General features: G+C 35.2%; 1 protein-coding gene across 1 annotated transcript; it reads left to right on the top strand.

Annotated features, from left to right (window-relative positions):
- Positions 1–972: 972 nt before the first annotated feature.
- LOC127621935 (protein lin-28 homolog B-like) lies at positions 973–19,844 on the top strand. Its single transcript, XM_052095753.1, has 4 exons — positions 973–982; positions 1,519–1,688; positions 12,629–12,816; positions 19,553–19,844. The coding sequence occupies exons 1-4, from the start codon at positions 973–975 to the stop codon at positions 19,842–19,844; spliced, it is 660 nt and encodes a 219-aa protein (XP_051951713.1).
- Positions 19,845–25,741: the final 5,897 nt, after the last annotated feature.

The following is a 25,741-nucleotide window of genomic DNA, read 5'->3' as shown; positions in this document are numbered from 1 at the left end:
AAACATAAAAACACTAGTTGTAGATAAACGAAAGCCTACATTTATTCACAATGCATTAAATGCATAAACGTAGACTATTTTTCTAAAGTGTTTTTAGGCGGAAGGAAAGTTTGTTTACAGATCTGATATCCGACCGTCCTTTTGGTCAATGGCACAAAGTGGGTGCCTAAGGTTATGCAATAAGACAGTTGTTACAGTTTAAAGTGACCCGCGAAATGTCCCAATAAGCTACTTTCCCCGATAAAACGAGTATTAAACGAGTTTTTGTCCCGCAAACACTTTGCGAGATAATTAGATATTAAGGGTTACACACGTATTTACTGTCATGGCTCCAAAAGTAGCCTATGATGACTGTGGTTACCAGCGGTTGGAATTTGGTTACATAACGCACCATTAAAATAGTTGCATTAAAATAAAAAGAAATAAAAAATCCCCCCAAAAATGCTCGTTTTGTTGCTGGGACTTTTTAATGGCCATTCTACAGACTTTCAGGACTTGCAAGTCAAAAGCTCTTATAAAGACATTGTAATACATGTTTATAAATGTAATCCGTTCAAACGGAGATGCTTTCCGTGACTCGGAGGTAGAGCTCGGTTCCGAGTCCGCTCCCTCTCCCGGGCTCACGGAGGAGTCACGTGTGCAGCGCTGCAAGCGAGCGAATGAGAAACGAAGAGCGGGAGAGAGAGAGAGAGAGAGAGCGAATGTGCAAGGGAGGGAGAGAGAGAGAGAGAGAGAGAGAGAGAGAGAGAGAGAGAGAGAGAGAGAGAGAGAGAGAGAGAGAGAGAATAGGAGATGTTAAAAGACTCAAGAGACATGACCAAATATCCAAAAAGGAGACGCACGCCGTACCATGCGCGCTAAATTTGTCCACGCTGGAAATCGGAATGTCGGATCGACAGTGACGCGCATCACCCCATTTCACGGAGGAAACGATTTCGCTGGAACTTTGGAACGGAGGGTCCGCGGGGAAACATGGCCGAAGGTTACGATGCTTTTTTTATTTCTCTTTTCACTTGCATACATTCAGAAGGAGGCTCGTATTCTTGCACGCGCCCCGCGCTTTTTTTTTTTTTTTACGCGATTTGTGCGCGTGATGAATGGCCGTTTGCTCCAATGGTAAGGGGGACGTGTGCACACCTGCCCCACGCCAGTGTGCCAGCGGCCGTAACAATATAGGCTACATAGTGTACTAACTAGGGCACATTGAACAATCGTAATGCAGGCAATGCGCCATCTCATTAGAAGTGTAGCTCCACTTTTCATTGAGTTTCTTGAGTTTTCTAGGGGGTGGGTTTGGGTTGTAGAGTAGACAGATAAGTGCGCAGTGGCGGCTGGATGTATGCGTGTTGTTGAGGAGTAGTTGGGGATTTCCATCAGAAACGCTGCCACGATCCACGATCAATGTGTAAAGAAAACCGAGTATAAATCTCATTAAGATGTACACACAACCACGAGCACCCACACACACATGAACGTCATCATCACGGCTGACTGGGCTTTTCTCCCTTGACCGCACAGGAGGGCCGCGCAGAGGTGGCGGGTCGGACCGCGCCAGGACTCCTCCGCAGATTCTGGCTGGCTCCGGTTACTGCAAGTGGTTTAATGTCCGCATGGGGTTTGGATTTATATCGATGACCAGCAGCGAGGGGAAGCCAGTGGACCCTCCGCTGGACGTGTTCGTTCACCAAGTAAGTTCCCGAATCAGCTCATTTAAAATACGTGTGACCGATTTTACCCGTTCTCCCGACACATTTCGGTCTGTTTTTCACGTTATCTGTCGCATCTCATTGACATCAGCAGAAGTGTTCGAGGAGAGCAGAAGTAAACGTGCGCTCGTGTTTTTATCTCCTGTCACTTTAAGAGCCGCATTACTCACGCCAAATAAAACACATCTTTAGGCCGAAACAGCTCTATTAGGAGTAAACACCCGGGCTGCGTGGTTTAATACGGTGCACTTCTTAAAGTAACCTTAGAATAAGAACAGAGAGAAACAGTAGGCTATAGACCTCTGACACTCAGATCTATTCAGTAACCTCGCAGGAACATGGCTGATAAATCTGCCAACATGTCGGAAAATGTGTCTCATGTAGCCATGTTTAAACACTGCATATAAGCAGACTGATCTTCGAAGAATGTGTCGCGTTTTTGGGGTGAATCAACGTACTGAACATCACGTGCTCTCTTGTTTTCACGTGTGTAGCTATAGTTCAGAAACCCCCTCTCTCTTGTGCACCATATTCCTTCTTCTATAGGCCACATCGCTCATGGATATTCAGAACTGAATTAAACCCAGTACATGCACATATATGTTATATATGCTACCCATAAGCTTAATATTTTTTTCCTGGAGTTTCTATGAGTCTTTAAATGTCATGGAGATTTCTTTATGCAGTCCATTAACACTCAACTCTGTTCAATGTTGTTTTGCTGATTTATGTTGCTGTTACATTGTGTTCCTGTTTTGTATATTGTAGACAATAGCCTACTGTCAAGCAGTGTTACATATTTACCGGTGGGCAAATATGAAGATACAAATTGCTTCCTGTGACTTAACATTACAAAACACATCTGGAGACATCTGCACTATAATAATGTGGCATTTTTATAAACCTTAAAAATGTTGCAAAAGCAGTAACATAATTTGATACTATCTATCTATCTGTCTATCTGTCTATCTGTCTGTCTGTCTGTCTGACTGTCTGACTTCTAAAATAACTTTTAGGATTAAATCAAATTAAGATCTTGATGCTATTAAAGTCACAATTGTGCATTTCCTGCATGCTTTACTTAATATTGTAGTATTTAAATTACTTATTAATTTGTATTTTATTAAGACCACTAAAACAATATATATATATATATATATCTATATACAGTATATACACTTTGTTTTAATTATAATTACAAATACATTTGTATTTTATTAAGACCACTAAAGCAAAAAAAAAAAAAAAAAGATATAATATATATATATATAAACTGTGTTTTATTTATATTTTATAAATGTGTAACAAAGTGGTTTTGCAATTTTAATTTATTTATAGTGAAAGATCTTGCTTTATGGATGCATGCTACGGTTAATGAAAATATGGTGTGCCATCATTGTCTTTTATTTTTAATGTTTTTGTTTTTTATTGATTTTTATGAAACCATTTAGATGCACTCTTATGGAGCTGGAATACAGTGAAAGAAAATGTGTAAAACATTAAGTTATTTCCATTTTACTTGCAGTGAGTGGTGGTGGTGTAGTGGTCTAAGCACATAACTGGTAATCTGGTAATCAGAAGGATGCTGGTTCGATCCCCACAGCCACCACCATTGTGTCCTTGAGCAAGGCACTTAACTCCAGGTTGCTCCGGGGGGGATTGTCCCTGTAATAAGTGCTCTGTAAGTCGCTTTGGATAAAAGCATCTGCCAAATGCATAAATGTAAATGTAATGTAATGTGAGTTTAATTAAATATTTTCTTTAGGTGAATATAATATAATGTATGGCAATTAATTTTTCTGAATGATTTAACAGATTCCCATATGAACCTATTACAGTAGCAGCCCTAAAACTTGAGTGCATTCTGGGAAATGCAGTTTATTTGGACAGGCAGCAGCCAGACAGGCTGACAGGCTGTTACATGGCTTTACTAATTTTATGAATAATTCATACATTGTATATATAATAGTCAAATTATGAAATAAATATTTATATCCAGAGATGCACTTATCAATCTAATGGTTGAAATCAAATGGAAGCTCCATATCGGCGGTTAGACATTATACTAATCAATACATAATAAATGCACTGGATTACCATTATTTTGAAATACGTTAAACCAGATATCTATATGTGAAATCTGGTAATTTCTATGATGCAAATTGTGCTATAACACCACTGAACTCTTCTACCACACTCATAAACAGACAAATTCATGATCTGAATGATATTTACAATTTGAACACTCCTTAAGCATGTAACATTTCAGTTGTTCTTATAAGGATACATGCAACAATTATTATTATGATGATAAGAAGAACAGGTATATTAGTATGAAGTAAGCTATTTTGCTGTGACATTGCTGCTGAATGTAGTTGGAAAATGAAGCTGCCATTTTTTCTTCATATCTTGAGTATTTGAAAGCATATTGATTATTTGGAAGGTTTGTGTCTGTCAGTTGGAAGAGCTGTATAGTTTTATTTCTTTTCGCTTTGGCTTTGTACATTTGTGTAAATTTAGTTACGTGTTTCCTTTGTGCATGTATGCCTTGTGTTTGAAAGCAGCAAACAAACATTAGGTGAACCTGCGGTCCTAACATATGCATTGTGATTATTTTTGTGGCCACTCGCTCATTCATACATGCTTTCCATGTATGTTTCTGATCTATTATTATCTTTAGTCTGGTTGAATATACACGGATTCCAGCATCCATGCATTTATTTGTTCAAATACCTTTGAACCGAACACTGTGCTTACTGTACAAAACATAATGCTGATACTTGTTTCTGTAAAAAGACCGGTACTATTATTTGTGTTTGTTTCACAGCCTAATGGCACATGCAGCTGTCCCAGATAAAGATTTGCATTTCCCTCTGATGCAAAAGTGTATTTGTGCTCGCCGTTTCGGAATAGTGAATGCATATGTGGGCTCATGCTACATTGAAATATAGCTTTTATGATGTTGTGCAGGCTGTGCATGTATTATGTAGGGGTTTCTGCCGTTGTGCATTGTGAATGTATGTTTGTGAGAAGAAGAAAGCATGCTTTCTCTCTGTAGTAAAGAGTGTGTATGGCTGATTATTCACCTGGGTGTGTCTCATCCTCATACTCGAGGGGCAATTGTATCAGGGGGCAAATATTACACCAAATTTCTTCAATAACAAACAAACAATCTAGAGTGTTGACACTCATTCAGCACATGCTCAGTAGTTTTATCTCTGTTTCGATATAAAGCACAACTGATTCTCTTTATTGTAACTTTTTATGTTTATTTTGAAGTTTATTTAATTAGAAATGATTTGTTTTGGATGCCCAGTAAATTTCTTCTGCTGTCTAAAGTTTTGATGCTTTTGATTTTATCTCTAGGTTGTTGTGTAGATATACAGTTTAGCTAACACTGTCAATCAATTACAAATCACTTAAGAATGCACTTTGTTAAATTAACTGGTTTTATTCTACTCATAATAGTTTTTTTAATGTCATAATCAAACCGACTACATTGCACTACACCAAAAGTTGTGAGATTGGAGTCAATTGGAGTTATGAAATAGAAATTGCATTAATGAGCTGAAAGATTGAATCTTCAAAATATGTTATGAACATATTTAAATCGTCTCGTTGAAGACCATTTTTTACTTTTAGATCACTATATTTGAGTAAAAACTACCATTTCAAATAAATATAATGTAGGTACTGCTTAGATTTTTGCTTTAAACACATATTATTCCTGACAGCTGGCTGCACGATTATGACCATCATCATTGTTGATTATTCCTTCAGTTATGTACTTCTTTTGTGTGTGGCAATATTTATGTAAAGTACACATCCAAATAAGCAGAACACAGTGTTCTTGAATTACTTTAGTGCTGTTTTATACATCAATAAATCAAGAGCCTAAATAATTAACATCACATTGGCAGTCTTAGCAGCATAAAAAACAGTTATTAACATTTTGAATTAATTATACACAGAATTCGAGTAATTAAAAAAACAAACAGGTTGTAAGTAAAAAATGTTGTTGCAACAGGAGCGGCAGCAATCGACACGTTTCATGATTAGTTAAAGCTGAAGTGTGTCATTTCTGCACAACTGAATGGAATTGCATAAATTAACTTTTGTTTTCAAACAGCTTTCTGAATACGCCTTGTTTGCTGTTGATTGGACAAACAGATAGTCCCGCTCCCGACTCATGCCATTGGTTGAGTCAATGTTGTTGTGTCGGGTCGCTCAAAACAAACAGAGGAATTTGTATAGCGCCACAGAGACACAGTGTTTACAGTTCTAGCTTACTTACAGTGGTCTCCAAATTCAGCTGGGATAGAATAAAGTATTTTAACACATACAAATGACAAAATCCATCTTTAAGTAATTGTGGCTGCTGTAATTGTAATCTTGATTATTTCTTTAAGTATTTGAAGCCCTACTGACAGCTTAAAGAATTAAGTATAATTAGTATAAAGGCAAAAACTATTCAATAATGTTTAATAAGTATTAAAGGAATAACATTGTTATTAGTCTGATATACAGATTACTGATATTTTCTTTGGCTTCTTATTCTAATGGTTTGTGTGCTGTGATGTTAAGTGTGGTGTTGTTTTATGTTTTATGTCGTTTTTGGTCATTTATGTTGTTTTTATGCTGATTGTTCAGCACTTTGGTCTACTCTGTAAGATACTAAGACTAAAAATAACTTATTTATTAGGTTGATACAGTATGTGCTTTAATTTGAGATACAATGGTGTAAATATAATTTATTGTGTTACAATTGCCCCCAAATAACACTTTGACTTCTTGTATTAAAATTGATACTAAGATATAATCATTCTCAATATACATACATATATATATATATATATTTAAATTATACTATTGTTTGTGTGTGTTTTTATACTTAAGGAAGGCAGGTATATTTAAAGTGGTCTGAGTAATGCAATTGTCCCCCAAATCTCACCTATTACTACTACTAACACACACACACACGCACGCACGCACGCACACACACACACACACGCGGTCCTCCTCTGTTTCAGATCTACAACAAATCCATGAATTCACTTCCTGTGTTTCACCTTTCTGAGTTTGGTTCCCTTTTGTGGCCAAAAGTATGTATGTGTGCATGTATGTTCACTCCAGCACAGGAAATAGAGAAATAATAAGAGTGTGTGTGTGTCTGTGTGAGTGTGTGAAAAAGACAGAGAGAGCATTTTACACACGGTGCAATAGTGTGTTTAAAGAGCAGTGAGTGTGTGTGGGTGGTTGGGATGTTGGGGTCCTTCAACATTCTTTAAAAAAGGAATTTCGTTAAAAGACAAATAAGGAGAAGGGGGCGTGGCTTCAGCCGGCCCTCACACTCCCAATCATGTGTGTGTTTCATTAGGAGTGTGTTTGCTATTCTGAATGCTATACCTCCCATAGTGCTGCATGTTTGTCCGTGATGTGTGTGCAGTGCATGCGTGTTTTTGTGAGTCTTCCTGCTTGAATGTTCATGTGTCTGTTTATGTTGTGAGTGTGTGTGTGTGTTACTGCATATGACATTATCATTGTAGGTGTGTGAGTTTGTGTGTGCACTGATTAGTTCACATGTTGTTCAGTTAATTCTGTGTGTTTAGTTTGGTGACAAATTTGTCCCCAGAAGTCAGCTAAATATTGCAAAATGATTTGTATGCAAAATGTCTATAAAATATGTGTAACATTAGGGATGCACAATACAAGTTTTGATACCAAGATACAGTTATTTAGATCAACATCTGCTAATAACGATAGTTTGGTGGTTGTGCTTTAAATCATTTAAATAATAACTTTTCTCTACAAGTTTTCAAAGTTTCAGAGTAAAGTCTCAGTTTTAAACAAAACACTGAAACAAAAAAGCACATTGTTAACACATCAAATTAAGTATAAATAGCTTTCTGTCAGTCTCACATTAAATTGGTAAGATTTCTTAATTTTTTAATGTTCTTCACTCACATAAACTAGTCCTAAATGAGTCCTAAATGAGTTCTTAATGATGAAGCGTGACCCTTTTTAGTTGAAGAGGCTTCAGCTTGAACAAACTCATCCTATTTCTTGCTGTGTTGAGCTCAGGTGAGCTGTCAAATGAGTTGTGTTCAAAGTTTTGTACTCGCTTTGGATAAAAGCATCTGCCAAATGAATAAATGTAAAATGTTTGAACTGCAGTTCATGAAATTAAACAGTGCAGAGTTTACAAACGGCAACTCCACATGAGACATTTTCTTTCACACGGCGCACAAGTTGTGAATTCATTGTCTGATGCACTTTTCCGCCCCTTTGACAGGATTTAATCAGCCCTGATCATCGGCAGATTTTAAACAATCATGATGTCCGATAATTGCTTTTATTGGCTGATACCTTTGGAAGATACATTGGTGCATCGGTGCAATAAAAGACAAAAAAATATGACTAATTAATACTATTTTAATTCTAATAATGCTAAAACATTTATTTTAGGGGGAAAGACTGATGCCAATATCTAGAGAGCATGTGGCCAATTGCTAAAATAAAATTTTACTCAAATGAAATAATTAATCTTTTTACACCATTTTTAAAACATCGGATGACCGCATCGGTTGACAAAGCAGCCTGGAGATCTTAAAATTGAAACAAGGAGGAGCAAACACTTCTAACTGGCCAAGATGGCACAATTATCTCTCCTCTCCTCCAACTTTTCTTCCTGCATAATTGCATTCCCTCTTTCAACAATCAATACTCCAAACATTTTAGTTTGCTAGTTTACATGCATTATATTATAGATGGATAGAGACGCTTTATCTAATTATTCATAATAAGTGCATTATGTTGTGCATGTGTGTGTGTGTATATATATATAAGGTTTTAATGCTTTGGCAGTATAAAGTTTTTACCATGCCAATAAAGCATCTTGAATCTAAAGAGGGGTTATTGAGCTTCATAATAGCAGGAATATCAGACATAATACACATACAGACTAGAAGGTCATCTCTGTTACGATGTTTGTTTTGAATTGTGCAACTTAAAGAAAACATTAATATGCTTGTATTGTAATTTAAGGAAGTATTTCTATAAACGGTTCTATCATACTTTAAGAAATATGAACATATATCATGGGGACGTGTTATTTGAATAGTTCATTACCTGCCTTTACTAGTGCTGTTGTCCAGCATTATTTCTTTACAACAGTACTTCTTTTTTGACTTAAGTATTTACATTATTTTCCATCCACTTCAAATTTTTTTTCTCTTCTGCATTTATCATTTCTTTATTTCTCATGTTGAGTGGGAACAGAAGCTGGCGATCACATGACTTCCTCCTTTAGCTATGCCCATATTAGGGCTGAAGGGCGAGTGAGTGGGTGGAGCTACTGATCTGACACAAACATGCAGTCACTATCCAAGAGTTTGATAGTAGTTCTGTAGTACTGAAATCTATGGACAATATTCACTTTTTTTTCATTGCATTTTCATTTCAATGGTTTAACTTTAATTCTTAGATTTGAAAAAGCCCTGTGTATTATTGCTTTTATTCATAGTTTAATTGTAGTATTTTTTCAGCCTTATAAGAACCTTAAAAACTCTTTAGTAAGTTGCTTTTAAAAGAAAACATCTGCCAAAAGCATGAATGTTTAATGTAATTTTGAGGTGTGTTGTGCTGTCAGTTCATAGTTTCAAACTTTGAATTATGTTTTTCAAATTAAATTGTCCCAGGACAAAAGTTCAAAACTATTTTTATTTTTAAATATGTTTTAATTAAATGAATAAGCAACAATTGTAATGATTGACTTGTTTTTGTGTGTGTTTTTTCTTTTCATTTTGACCTCTAAATGCACAACTCTCATTAATCAGGGTTGAGCTTTATTCTGTAGGTTTATAAAGTTTATAAAATAGTTTTTTTTTTCCATTTAATTTTCTGTACTGATCCAGTTTGATTAAAATGGAGATGAATAAAATCGTTTGAATCTGAACCGTCCCTAAGTGTGTTTTAAGAAAGAGACTCTTCTGGCCGAGTTGCTTTTCTATTATGCTTATATAATGATCTATAAACTCAATGCTTGTCCATTACATCTAAAATCAAGAGACTTTCAATTTCAATTAAGAGAAATTAGACACATTTATTCATCCACACAGAAAACAATGTGCTGGAAATAACATTCAGAAAGCCAGTTTGGGTTTATTAAGTCAAACTTTTCTTTGCCCAAGAAAGTGATCTTAAAAAAATATTTTTTATGAGAATATTTAACATTTTAAGAGTGAAACTTTGTAACTTATATATATAATGTTGTTTTCATGAATAAACTGTTTTTCTATTGAACATATCATAATGAAGTTAAACATATTTACTTTACACACAATTTTAGGATTTCTTAGTCTGAGCTAATTTCTGGCTGCTATCGGTGGAGTGATGTAGTGCGTGTCAGCAGATCAAAAACTGTGCGAGTGTGTGTTGTTAATTTAATGCAGGGAAAGGGGATGCCGGTGTGTGTGTGTGTTTGAAGGGGGTTGGGCTGAGGTCATAGGTCACAGTAAAGGATGAAAACCTGTGGAGGAGGGGAGTGTGTGTGAAATATGTCCAGCCTTTTGGTGGCAATCTCTGGATTTTGCTTTCTGTCTGTTGTCTTTTCTTGCCTTCCGTTTTACTCTTTACATCTGATGTGTCTTTTTCACTTACTGAGTGTTGTTTTCATGAATAAATAGAACCAGTTCTCTCTCTCTCTCTCTCTCTCTCTCTCTCTACACACACACACACACACACACACACACACACACACACACACACACACACACACACACACACACACACACACACACACACAATGCTCATGTAACTGTGTTTATTGGTTAAGTCTTTTAAGTTAATTTTGTCATGTTGTAATTTAAAACTCAATTTCATTATTTTATGTTAAATACAATTTAGAACATTATTACAAACCTCTCCTGTTATTCTCACCATGCTGTAAGTAATTGAGTTAATTGTGTTTTTGGGTGGATTCAAACAGAAGGTATACATATACGGCTGCCAAAAGATTGTAATAATAAAAAAAATAATCTCATGATTTTTTTTAATTAAAAGAAAAATCGTAATTAAAGGCTCAACGGTTACTTTGAGGAAAATATCTGTCTATCTGTCTATCTATCTGTCTGTCTATCTATCTATCTGTCTGTCTATCTATCTGTCTGTCTATCTGTCTATCTATCTGTCTGTCTATCTATCTATCTATCTGTCTGTCTGTCTGTCTGTCTGTCTGTCTGTCTGTCTATAAAAATGAATACAGTGTATTCATTATATGGCCATTTTAAGTGTATTAATGATAATACTAAAAGGTTGCATTTTAATAAAACAATTCTTTCATAAGAATTTTTACATGAGTGGAACATGTCGTCTAATTATACTGAAATGATTAAATACAGCGTTCGTAGATGTATTTTCTGTGGAAATATAAACCGAGTTTATTGTACATTTCACTGGATATGTTTGTGTGAATATATTGTAGGTTTTCCTGGCAGAGTGCGTTCTCTAAGAGGTTTGTATAATACTTAATAAACCCAATGCTCTCTCGATATGGATTGCTAATTTTAGCCCGTCGCCAGTTCTGTGTGTGTTTGAACAATTATATAAGTCAGGATGCTTTTGATTCTAGTTAAGAAATATGATTTTTATGTTAGCCAGGCACTCACAGATCTTACAACTCAACATCGAATTATAATTTTCGATATCAAAATTAAAATAAACTCTGAACCTTACAAAACAAGTGACAATAAAACCTGCCAAATAAACCAGCGAAACTGCAACCACACAATTAATTCATGCCGCAGTGCAGCTTTGAACCAAAGAACACATGTGGACATCAGAATATTACAGTTAATCTGTAAATATATATAAAAGAAACGGGCTACCACATTACAGTAAGTATCACGGCTTCTTCACTGTTCATTTAATCGCAATAAATTGTAGAACTAAAACAATTGTGTGAAAATATGGCATTTTGTAGCCACTGAATATTCTGTAAATCAGTTTTAAAGTGAATGAAATCATCACACTTTATTGTTACCCACGCTGTGCCGTTTAAGTTTCTGTCATTTTAATTAAATGAATTAGTAGTAATTAATAGTGCTTCTGAGATTATGGGTTTTGAGTTTTGAACTGATGAATAATGTTTCCATAGCAACATGAACCGGAATAATCAACCTTGTTCATTAGTATTCATTAATAACTTTATCTAGAATCACAAATTTGTTGTCTGAAATGACTTTAAACTACGGTTATTTGCTGCATGAACTTTAACAACCTTCTCACGTTCATTTGCTTTAGACTGACAGTTGTCCAAATGTGAACTAAATCTTTAGATGTCGGTCATTTCTCTCTAGTCCTGCACTATATCTGAGCTGTGATCTTTATTATAGAATTAATTATACTTGAACAGTAAAATTAAATTCCATGCAGAACACATTTCTGAAAGTTGCAACACAGACAAATTGTCAGTATTGATCCTATAATGTATAGTTTTAATTTATAAAGAATTTAGATGATACTGAGAACTCCTCACTGTCCAAAAGTCTGAGACCGCATTGAAAATCTGGGATGAAATAAAAGAAAATTAAAAATGCCAATCAAAAGAGAAAAAAAGACTTGCAAATTTGGGATAACATGGATTATCAGGTTTCACACAGGGACTCAAGTGCATGCTGTCATTTAGCAAAGAAATCGTGAAATTCACTTTTCAACTTTTCACTTAATTGTTATGCTGATAATATTATTTGTTATGGAAAAAATATCCATTAGGAAAATAATGCAAATTATAAGAATTTTTACTAGTGATCTCAAACTTTTGGATCCCACTGTATGAGTGTGTCTGTCTGTGATGTAAGACATCTGTAATGAAATTATGCTGTGTGTGTGTGTGTGTGTGTGTGTGTGTGTGTGTGTGTGTTTAGAGTAAGCTGGTGATGGAGGGTTTCAGGAGCTTACGGGAGGGTGAGCAGGTGGAATTCACCTTCAAGAGGTCGAGTAAAGGTCTGGAGTCGCTCAGGGTCACGGGGCCCGGCGGGGGCCCCTGCTCTGGCAGTGACCGACGCCCCAAAGGGAAGGCCCCGCCCCTCAAACGTAAACCAAAGGGAGACCGGTGAGTCCGCTGGGCATGATGGGATATGTAGTTTTACGTGTTGTTTCTCATTCAAGTGTCGGCAAAGAACTAAACAGACACAAATGAGCTAAAATAGCTGTTCATTTATTCACATTGTGCTGTTTTCGTTCCGAATTAATGAGTTAATTAATTTTCCATGGGTGCTAGACTGTACGCCGGCTCTCGTGCTTTTTTGGAAATGTTATATTCTGACCTAAGCAGCTGTTTGTGGTCTTTCCAAACCTCTAGATTCATAATGCTTTTAAAAGTTTTACTATAATAAATAATAATAGTCATAAAATGATATATTTTTTGAATAATATAATAGTAAGATTAATAATTGTAATAGTTTAATAGTGATTATTTTTTAATGATAGGTATTGCAAGAAACAATAATAAATAATTGGAATGAATAATTATTGTAAGTCTTTAATTAGTAGAATATTTAAAATAGATGCTTCCTAATTTTATGAATAGACAAAATCGAAACCTTACAAACATATACCTTTATTTATAGTTATATCTTCATGTTTTAGTTTTGTTTACTTGTTTATTGAGTGTCAAAATTAAATCATGAAATAAATATTTTTATAAATCATTAAATACATATTCACATTGTTAAAAAAAACGATATAATAATGAAATTAATCATGAAATCAATAATTAAATGAATAAAAGTCCCTTGTATTTCATTTTAGAACTGGTTTACATTCATGTTTAGCATGAGAAAAAGTCATTGGCACATCAGTCACCTTTCCAAATTTCTCTGGACTTGGTCATAGTGTTTAGGTGCGTGTTTCACAATGCAACTATGGATGAGCTTTCTTGCAGATGAAGTTGCCAAATAAAGCGTTGTAATCACTTTATTTGAACCCACATAGAAAATGTTGAATAGAATAAATGCTGTAAATGAATGTAACATTGTCTAAGGGGTTGATTCTGTGAGAGAAGGTCATTATGGAATAGGACGTCCTACTTTGATAACATAACCCTGAAAATAAAAAGAGGCGAAGCTGGTGCTTAAATAGTTCTAAAATAAAATAAAGGGGCATTTATGGATTTATTTAGTGGTTTAATGATGAATGTAATTATTTAATTTTTTTTTTTTTTTTTTTTTTTTTTACGATTTCATCATGTAATTAATCATTTATTTAAATAATTGTTTAATGATTAAATTGTGAGTCCTTTCTGGAAATGTGTGGGAAAAGGGCCGTTTAAGAAATGATGAATTGTTATTAAATGGTTATCCCATTTAATAATAATTATTTAAAAAAATGCTTAGTTAATGGTTGTATTTCTTGTGATTTTAGTTGAAAGTTAATACGTTGTTTAAAGTATAGATGTACATATGCACGTACTGTATGTTGGAAATTATAAATGCACATTTCTTTTCAAATGTTTTTTAATTTATTTAAGGAACATGTTTAAACCTCAATGTATCAAACACTTTCAACAAAATAAATTCAGCTTCTATTTGAATTGTTTGAACCAACAGAGTTACACAAATTATTTAGTATGACAAATTAATCTGTATTTTTAATCTTCCTTTATATAAAATAATTTAGTTGCATTTGATCATGTGGTAGCCCATTTAATTGACATCTTAAATGCAGACAGGATTATTTCATCAAAATTCGTTTCACATTAGAATGAACAATTTTACAAACCCTTGTTGGTTTGGATTGGATGTCTCCGTGCATTACAGGTTTAATAGTCTCAATATTTATGTATCAATTAAACAGCTCTGCGTTAAATAATTATTATGTATGAAATACATAATAATGCTCCGTAAAGCAACATGAACTATAGCTAGTATTTTGTCTTTTGTGGAAGATGGTGCATTTTTCTGTTCTCAAATGATTCTCATTGATTGTGACTCGGTTGTCCACATTCTGTTGCCATGGTGATTTGAACAAAAAATGGACAAACGGAATGTGTCTTTTCAGTCTGTTATGATAAAGCTATTTATAAGTGTATGTACATGCATTGGTGTGGGTGAGCTGTTTATATCACTATAGTCCATCTCTGTAGTCATGCGAACAGAGAGATGGACGTGGGATTATAGAAGTTTCTTAAAGATGAAAGTGTATGTACATTAGGACAATAGGGTAATTACTTGATCTCACTAAGATATGTGATGTGTCAAGTCACTGAACAGTCATTAAAAGAAACTTTAATTCATTATATAAACAGAAGCCTTTGAGTATTCAGCTGTTGGTCTTCACAGGTCATTCTGAGAGATGAAGATCATGTAATCAATGAAATCACATGATCTTCTATAGATCTATGAGTTTAGATGAATGGTTCTGTCTATGTTTAGCAGTCTGGGCTGTTGTGATATCATTGGACAAATGTGAAAATGAACTCTGGCGTATTATATTTAGGATTTCAGCTTGACGTTTTTCAAAGATAATCCGTGGGGCAAATTCTGGGGTTGTTTTATCATTCAAACTTGCGTATAAACAGAAAATATGAATATTTAAGGCAAAGTTCTGATGTAAAGTGAAGAAGAAATGTTCTGCACTATTTCTAGGCGATTAATCAAATGTTAGCAAAATTGTGACGTTGACCACGTCGATTCCTTTGTTCAGAAGGTCAGATTTACTCGCTTCCATCGTGGTACATTATCAAATAATGTTGGATAACATGATCGTCAGGTTTTGCACAAACTTGTGGATTTCATGCCTGTTTGAATGCATGCTGGCATTAAACCAAAACACATAATAGGGGACAAAAGGGCTAAAGGCACACCTTAAAGAAAATGTGCTTTTTTTATGGTCACAAAATGTATTAAGAAAATAACAACGGAAGTTTGTTTTGATGAAAATTCAGTTTTAAAAAAAAGTGGTGGGGGGGGGTGGGGGCATGGACGGATTATGACTTGCAAAGGCCCTGGGGCCAATTATCTCCAGGGGGGGTTCGTTGTTCATGCCCGAAAGGGTTTTCAAGCGGGGGATCACCAAACTTGATCGCGCAGCCATAAAGAGCAGGGCACCCCTGGGCAGTCAAGGGCCCCTGGGCACTGCCTCCATTGGCCCGGTCGGGTATCCGTCCCTGGTGGGGGGTTATAGTGATATTGTGTAGGTATAGGGGCAATAGTTATACTGCAAAATTTGTCAGCTAATGCCGCATGAGACTGCAATATGCTTTTATGAGTAACAAATTAAGATCGTCCTTTCACTTATTGGACAGTTATTAAAAAATGTCAAAACTGAAAATGATAAGTATTTTGTCTCAAAATAAATGTGTTGATTTCAGGGAGTTTTATTAGCTACATAATGTTGCAATATTTAAAAAATTAGATCAAATTACCTCAAAATCAATCTTTACATACCACATGCAAAGATGTCATGGATCAGGAAAATGTTGCTGTTCATAGTGAAAAACAAGCGTTAAGGAAATTGCTGATGTAGTTTTTGTTGCTATAGGGAGAAACTAAAGTCAAAGGAGATTTTACCCCCTTTTAAAAATGTAATTCATGTTTATTTACAATTTAACATTTTCACACAAATTGTTATAATAAAATTATACATTTTAATTAAAACATTTGTTTCAAATTATAAAAAAAGCTAAATATAACCATTTCACTAGTGTTCTCTGACTTCTGCCATGGAATTAAAATTGATGATGTCATAATGATGTAATTCACACATGTGCAATATAAGTTAAGTGGTGTAGAAGCTTGTGCACCGTACACTTGTGTAAAGTATTGTTTTTAAACCAGTAGTCTACACGCAGCAGCTACTGTACATGATTTGGTTAACTACACTGCCACCTAGAGGCTGTAAACAGTCACTGCGGATACACACAGGTTGCAGCCCGAGGTGAAAGGGGGATTCGCGACGGCCGCCCGAAAGGGAACGATGAAAACGACCGAGGGGGCCCCGATTCAAGTTTTTTTTGGCATAGTGTTAGTGTGTTTTCTGTCATTCAAATAAACTTCTGACAGTCTAAGATGAACTCTAAAATGTGTCTTTAAATACAGAATGTATAGTTTTGTTTTATGATAACTAAAAGGACGGTCGCCTCTACATCTAGACACAGTTTATATAAATCCATACCTTTGTCATCAATTATCAGGGGATTTTAAAATGGGTTTGCTTAAAGGAATATTCCAGGTTTAATACAAGTTAAGATCAATCGACAGCATCTGTGGAATAATGTTGATTTCCACAAAAATAAATTGACTTGTCCCTCCTTAAAAAAATGAGAGCAAAAATGTAGGTTGCAGAGAGGCACTTACAATGGAAGTGAATGGGGCTTATTTTTGGAGGGTTTAAAGGCAGAAATGTGAAGCTTATAATTTTATAAAAGCACTCACATTAATTCTTCTGTTAAAACTCATGTATTGTTTGAGCTGTAAAGTTGTTTATATAGTCATTTTTACAGTTGTTTTTTTTTTTGTTGTTGTAAAATAGTCTATAACTTTACATAGAAAAGGTTAGTAAGTAATTTTATGACTCTGCAACCATGTTAACAAGCATATTGTTTATGTCTTGTGGCTAAACTTTTAAAACAGTGAGTATTTTAATGTTTACAGGTTGGCCCCATTGACTTCCATTGTAAGTGCCTCACTGTAACCCAGATTTGTTCTTTTTTTTAAAAGAGGGAGGAGTCCAAATATTTTACATCTACATCTATAAAACATTTCCTCTCAGATGTCAATAAGACATTCATGAGACATTCATGAGACGTTTATGATTTAGAAAGTTTATAAATCTGATCTTTGTAAGATGTTTAGCAGATGTTTATAAGATTGTGATGCTTTCCAGATGAAAAGATCTAAAACAAACATCTTCAGAGATGTACGTGTGCTATCTGGTATACATTGTAAATCATAAACATCTCATGAATGTCTTATTGACATCCGAGAGGAAACATTTTATAGACTAATTGCAGATGAACAAACAACGTTAAAGATACTTCTTCCAGATGTAAACACACACATCAAATATACGTCTGGGTGATGTACATGTGCTGTCAGGGTATTGAGACGCTACTTTCTCTCCTACAAACACACACAGACACACATTAGTGGCACTGAAAGATCTGATTCTCTATATTTAGAGTCAGTAATTTCATTTCCTTCTCGTGCTTGTTTCCATGCACCAGAATTTCCGAAGTAACCGATGGCTCCATGGTAACATACAAGGTCTCTGTAAACACTTGTGTCGTTATTTCTTACAAAAATTGCTGGATAGTGTTCTCTTATATATATATATATATATATATATATATATATATATATTTTTTGGGGGTGGCTATGGAGATATATTTTTTTAAATGTATTGTAGGAATTACTGGGCTGACACTCTATTAATGACTCATATATAATTAAAAAATAAGCTTCACAGCTTGTAGCACAGTGTCCATGAAAAATAAATAAAATAAAAACTAAAAATAAAGAGAACACTATCCAGAAATTTCTATTTCAATTTTTCAGTGTTTATCAGGCATCTTTTACTGGAGTTAGTCATGGCTTATCCTATACTGCCCCCTAGTGACACACGCTGGTTATGAGTGGATTTCACAAAAAATCCGCCCAAAAATCCAGACAAATTATTAAAAATATATAATTATGAAAATATTAAAAATAATTTATTATACACATTTAATATTTAAAAAAAAATAAATATATATATATATATATATATATATATATATATATATATATATATATATATATATATATATATATATTTTTTATTTTTATTTATATATATATACACACACACATATTATACACACACATATATATGCATATACTGCACTTAAAGCTTTGTAAAATATATATATATATATATATATATATATATATATATATATATATATATATATATATATATATATATAATTCTCCAATGCCATAAAGTGATAGTTTTCAAAAATGAAAATTCTCTCATCATTTACTCACCCTCATGTCATCCCAGATATGTACGACTTTCTTCTGCAGAACACAAATTAAGATTTTTAGAAGAATATTACAGCTCTGAAGGTCTTCACAATGCAAGTGAATGGTGTCCAGAACATTGAAGCTCCAAAAAGCATATAAAGTCAACATAAAAGTAATCCATATGACTCTAGTGGTTAAATCCATCAATGTTTAAGTCGTTATTTACTGCAAATGCACCTTTCTGCCCAGTAGGTGGTGACATGTACAAAAAATGTGATTCGCCAAAAACAAAAGAAGTATGTGAAAGTGGAGATTTAAAGTAATAAAGGACTTAAATAGCAATCTGTATAGATTTAACCACTGGAGTCTCATGGATTACTTTTATGCTGCCTTTATGTGCTTTTTGAGCTTCAAAGTTCTGGCCACCCTTCAGTTGCATTTTATGGACCTAAGAGCTGAGATATTCTTCAAAAAAATATTTGTTTGTGTTCTGCTGAAGAAAGAAAGTCATATGGATCTCATGAGGATGAGTAAATTACCAGAATATTCATTTTTGGGTGAACTATCCCTTTAATGGAAATTCACAGGAAAATACTTTCCTTCATTAATATAAAATGTATCAATAAAAAAATAAAAGGATATGCACACTTCAAAACAATAAAAGTGCATATTCATACTAACACAAAGCACTGAGTCAAAGATCTAAAATCATATATATTTTACTAAAAAAACTGGAAAAAATATACATGTGATAAACCAAATGGCTGAAAGTGTCATGTTTCATTGAATTTACAATTTAAAGGTGGGATTGAAAATGAAAATAAATGTTTTTGTCTTCTGTAGGTGTTATAACTGTGGAGGTCTGGACCACCATGCTAAAGAGTGTGGCCTTCCGCCCCAGCCAAAGAAGTGTCACTACTGTCAGAGTGTCACACATATGGTGGCCCATTGTCCCCACAAGAGGGCACTGTCCCCCTCCACCTCTCAGGACCCCCAGCACCCCACCACCTCAGCTCAGTCCCAGGAAGAGGAGAATCGCTCAGGCTCATCGCCTCGAGAGCGCCTCTCGTCCTCTCCAGAGGAAGCATCTCAATGTGGAAGTCACTCCCAGCGCTGGAGAAAAAGCCGGGACTGAAAGTAACCTCTCCACCGACCCCTAACCTCTGAAAGGTCGCTTTTGACTTTTCACCTGATCCCGACAAAGCCCGGACCCAAAATCATCTACCTCACATGCCTGGGTAACCGTGCAGCTATGGTAACAGTCGATGGGGATACAGACCTGTGTGTGTGTGTGTGTGTAGTTTGTTTTCTCTGAGCAACCACAGCAAACTCTGCGACTTGTGTGTGTATTGGAGTGAGTGTGTGTGCAGTTGTGAGAAGTGTGTTTGAAGCAATGCTGCCGGAAAACTTGCAGAGCAAAATAGACAAAAACGCGAACCAGTGGTTTTCCAGCAAGTTTTACATTTACATCTCAAAAACCTGTCCATGGCATTATTTTAAAGCAGTTGAGATTCAGAAACAACCGCAAAGAAGACTTTCTAACATTTGAATCACTTTTACCAAAATGTTTTCTTTAACTTGGACGCTTGCCAGTAGATTCACATAATACAACTGAAGTGAGACTTTAGTGATGTCATAAACAAGAGCGCAACCCCATATTCAGGACTGGGGGCGGGACTAAATGTAATAATTATGGAAACACATAATTGCCCATTGAAAATCAGTCAAACACTTATTTGAAGATTAGGTAGGACAATTCCCCAGATTGTTGACGTCACAAATATTTGCTATAAATATGTCACACATACATGACTATGACCTCACACTCTCCAATATTCTGTTCTCTTAATATTACCATCAATAACTTAACCATAGAGGAATTATGAAACACCTACATCAAAGGAAAACTTTCTTTTTCTAGTGTGTGAGTGTGTGTGTGTGTGTGTGTGTGTGAGTGTGTGAGTGTGTGAGTGTGTGAGTGTGTGAGTGTGTGAGTGTGTGAGTGTGTGTGTGTGTGAGTGAGTGAGTGTGTGTGTGTGTGTGTGGAGGTACTGTGAGCACCCTGGTCTGAACTTTACTAAGAGTTTGAGAGAAGACTGTTATTTAACCAGCGTTCGATATGACTGATGGCACAGAGCTAAATTAACTTAAACCAGAGAGAACTAAATGAATGACTAAATAATTATTAGCATTTTTAGCTACAGTCTGAAGCTGTATTTTGCTTTATTGCAGACTGTTCCACAGCGTAATGTGACAATTTAAGGCATTAATATATGTTGAGATATAGATTCTATACAAAAAATATTATAAAAGTTATACAGAGCATATAGCGTATTGGTTCCACCCCATCCCTTCCTTGCGGGATATTATAAGGAATATTCCGGGTCCAATACAAGTTTAGCTCAGTCAACAGTATTTGTGGCATAATACTGATTACCAAAAAAAAAGTTTTGACTCGTCCCTCCTTCATTTAAAAAAGAGCAAAATATCACGGTTACAGTGAGTCACTTATAATGGAAGTGAATGAGGCCAGCACATAAACACTAAAATGCATATTGTTTCAAAAGCATAGTCACAGGATCATAGACTGTAAAAAAAGATGGACGACGCCCCTTCGCTCATTTCCATTGGTGAGAACTGAAGCTGCCAGTGTCCCGATATGGCGCTGACATCTTGGGGCTTGAGTCTGCGCAGTTGCGATTTCAGGACCAGACCTGCGCAGTAGTGAGCAGGAAGTAAAGCCACGAAATCAAGGCCCGCCCTCACTCTTGCTGAATCAATCGCAAGCACACGCCCCTGCACTTTTGACAGTACGAAATAATTAATTATAGAAATGTAGATATTAAATTTAAAGCTCAAAAAAAGTCAGTTGGTGCTTCAGTGACTACTTCGCTCAGAGAACCTGTCAATCACAGCTGTCAATCATGATGTCACAGCACCGTTTTTATAGCATCAAATAACTAACTAAAAACAAACTTGTTTTGAAAACAAACACTTGAAATGACATCAACGTGATAGAAACGACAGTAAATGACAGAAACTATCTTTGGAAAAAAGATATGTGAAGTGTAATTTAATTGTTTAGTTGGTCTCATGTCCCGTTGAATAACATGGGGAGGTGGGATTTATGACCTATACTAGGACCAGTCACCGGGGGGGCGATCGAGATGTTTTGGCTTCACTTTTGAGGGCTTGTGCGGCACACTTACACAGGATGTAAACATCATACATGTTTATAAAATGATTTCCGTGTGCTAAAATGGCATGCTAACCATATCATGTAAAGGTACACCCAATACTGCAACTCCATTGTCGTGACAATTTAAACCTTGTAAGTATTGGACATAATTTTTCACAAACAAGGTCAGTTAAATCATGTTAACATAAAGTTTACATCCTGTGGCTATACTTTTGAAACAATGTGTATTTTAGTGTTTATGTGCTGGCCTCATTCACTTCCATTGTAAGTGTCTCACTTTTTAAATGTGTGTATATATATATAAACATGGGGCGAGTCAAATATTTTTAGTGGTAATCAATATTACGCCACAAATGTTGTCTATTGAACTTCCGTTGTATTGATCCCAGAAAATTCCTTTAAGATCTCAGACTCTTGGAAAGCTCTCTAGACATTTAACCAAATAGTAAACCAATGGTTTATCACCGGCATTGGATTCAGTGCTTTAATATTTCATTTAGTAGTTGTAACCAACGATCATGTGGTGCATGTGACATTTTGAGTCAATTAAGTACACTCAAAAAGACGTTTAAGCCTGTTTTTAAGATTTACGCATTTCAAATCCCAAACAAATTTAAACCAAATTGAATTCTGCAATCTTTAACAAAATTAAATTAATAAAACTTAACATTTCGATTTTATTCATATTTATTTTTTTGAATATTGTTAAAGATTACTCAATGAAATTTGATATGAAATTGAAATCTGTAAATCTTGGGGGAAAAATAGTTTTTAGTTTTAAAGTAGAATGTCTGCTTAAATTCAGCTAATCAAAACGCTGAGGCTCTTTAGGCCCCATTGAATGAAAGTGGGAGTTTTGTGGCTTTTTATGCTAGTGTACAAGGTGAAAAGTTGAAAAAATTCTCTGATATACACATTTAAAATTCATAGTTTTTCCCTTCCAGGAAAACTGACCAAAACGTTTGATGACTTGTCCAATCAAATGATCTTTAGAATAAGAATGCCCCTCCTCCTAATACCCCCATGCTGCCAACTAGTCATAGCAAGTTTCAAATCATGAGCTAGCATACTACTCTTACTATTTCTGCAATAACTTTATACTGCTGAAGTCTTAAACGTAGTATGGGGACCCTTCGAAAATTTGTCCCACCTCAACTTCATGCTTCAAAAGTAAATATGTCAACACGGGAAATAAAAGTGTGCATGTCAAGCCATTTCATGGCGTCTTGAAACTCTCCAGGACCAGATTTGATTATCTGAAATGTTCCAGACAGTGTCATTGTTCATATTCTACATTTTGCATAATTACCAAGATGTTTGATCCAGGTTGTTCGTGGGAAATATACTCAATTAGATTGCCTTTCTATTTACATTTAAAGAAATATGCCATTAGTACCGCAGAGTGATAGTCACACATATACTGCCTGCATAAATCTCACCTGCTTGCTTTGCTCTTTCAGCCAATGAATGTAGATCAACTAAAACATTAGCAAAAATGATATGTTCAACTTAAAGATCTAAATGATATTTAACTGGTGTATTCTGAATGTTAAAATGCTATAGAACAATTTACTCATGTTGTTCTAAATCCATATGACTTTATTTCTTCTGTGGAGTGAAATAGGAGAAGTTTAGCAGAATTTCAGAGGTGCTTTTTTCCACACAGTAAAAATGAATTGAGCTTTAAAAAGGTTAAATAAGCACCATGAACTCATAATAGTCCTTCCAGCTTGTGTACTTGTATTCCAAGATGTCATACGACTTGGAATGTAGCACACAAGTCGTATGAACTACTTTTATTATTCTTTAATAGTGCTTTTTGTCCATTTTGTAGCTCAACGGTGTCTGTCACCATCACCATTTACGTTCAATGTATAGAAAAGAGCACCTCTGAGATCCTGTTAAACTTCTCCTTTTGTGTTTCACTAAAGAAAAAAAGCTCATACAGGTTTGGAACGTTATGAGGCTGAGTAAATAATTACAGAATTGTAATTTTAGGTGAACTACTCCTTAAAAACTGTTATTCAACAAAAGATTTCCCATTACACCAAGAGTATAAGCAGCCTTTGTCATCTTTGATGCTCTGAGAGTGAAGAAAAGTCTCTCGGTCTGTCCTGAGCAAATGGGAACATATCAAAGAAATGATGTGCACATATATATATATAAAACATACAGTATATATAAAACTTGTTAACTGAACAAGTTTCTTATGCTCCATAAAATGAGTCTAATAGCAGAATACTGAACTAAATCTCTCATACTAAAGGTCATCCACAGGTCATGTCAATACAGAGATTTATTGCTGTGTGTCTATGTGTGAATGTGCGTCATTTTAAGATTTCTGAACAGTAAGAGACAGATGGAGAAAGTGTCGCCACTCATAACGACTTGATCTGGCACTCGTCCTCCTCTAGAGGTCTCGAAACACAAGACAACTGCTCTTTGACCAAACTGAATGTGAAACAGAATGATAGATATAGCTGAATTCAAAGCAACATTACACGACCGTTCCTGGCCATTAGCTTGACGATTGCTCAATGGATTTTTTCTATCCAATGTGTTGACAAATCAAACAGCTTGTGTGCTGTGGTTTTATCGAAGGGGGTTCACGTAAAGGAAGACTTTGTGTGTTATTTGGTATAGATGTTTATACTAAAGACTGGCTGTATTAAATGCATTAGAAGTGTGATGGCAGTTGTTCTGATATTTACACTTGAAACAGGAGGGAAACTGTTGTAAAGTTTAACGCTGATGCTGTGAAACAGCCCTTTAAACTACCTGCTCAATGTGACTATGCATACATTTTTTGTTTTTGAAATACAGGTTTGTGTAAAGCTTAGGAATAAATATATTCCCGATGTTTGATTTTAAAAATCACTGGAACAATATTTGGAGATTTGTTTGCCGTTTTAAAGGGATAGTTCACTTAAAAATGAAAATTCTCTTATCATTTTACTCACCCTCATGCTATCCCAGATGTGTACGCCTTTCTTCTGCAGAACACAAATAGAAGATTTTTAGAGGAATATATCAGCTCTGTAGGTCCATATAATGCAAGCATACAATTACACTTTCAGATGTAAAAGTAAAACTAAACAGGCACCACGTGTGACTTTCAGATGTGAAAGTGAAAGTGGAGATTTATAGTATAAAAAGGACTTAAATATTGATCTGTTTCTCACCCACACCTATCATATACTGTGGGCTTCTGAAGACATGGATTAAACCACTGGAGTCTCATGGATAACTTTTATGCTGCCTTTATCTGCCCTTTGGACCTTCATATTTCTGGCCACCATTCACTTGCATTGTATGGACCAACAGAGCTGAGATATTCTTCCAAAAAATCTTCATTGTGTTCAGCAGATAAAAGAAAGTTGTACACATCTGGGATGCCATGAGGGTGAGGAAATGATTATTTTTGATAAAATGATTGTTATTTTTGGGTGAAATATTGCTTTAAAACAGCCTCATCTATACACTCACCTAGAACTTTATTAGGAACACCTGTACACCTACTTATTCATATGATTATCTAATCAGCCAATCATGTGGCAGCAATGCACTGCATAAAATCATGCAAATATGGGTCAGGAGTTTCAGTTAATGTTCACATCAACCATCACAATAGGGAAAATTGGTGGCATGATTGTTGGTGCCAGACAGGCTGGTTTGACTGGTATAACTGCTGATCTCCTTGGATTTTCATGCACAACAGACACTATAGTCTCTAGAGTTTACTCAGAATGGTGCCAAAAACAAAAAACATACAGTCAGCGGCAGTTCTGTGGACAGAAACACATTGTTGATGAAAATGATCAACGGAGAATGGC

Source organism: Xyrauchen texanus, chromosome 28 (assembly GCF_025860055.1).
Source record: "Xyrauchen texanus isolate HMW12.3.18 chromosome 28, RBS_HiC_50CHRs, whole genome shotgun sequence".
Classification (NCBI taxonomy): Eukaryota; Metazoa; Chordata; class Actinopteri; order Cypriniformes; family Catostomidae; genus Xyrauchen; species Xyrauchen texanus.
The sequence above is the reverse complement of the archived record's forward strand: the minus strand, read 5'-3'. Positions and strand labels throughout refer to the sequence as shown.

What these genes read in the sequence shown, in the direction of transcription:
- LOC127621935 (XM_052095753.1), top strand. An exon ending in TGGACGTGTTCGTTCACCAA is followed by an intron (nt 1,689 to 12,628) that starts GTAAGTTCCCGA and finishes GTGTGTGTTTAG; the next exon opens with AGTAAGCTGGTGATGGAGGG. An exon ending in CGTAAACCAAAGGGAGACCG is followed by an intron (nt 12,817 to 19,552) that starts GTGAGTCCGCTG and finishes TGTCTTCTGTAG; the next exon opens with GTGTTATAACTGTGGAGGTC.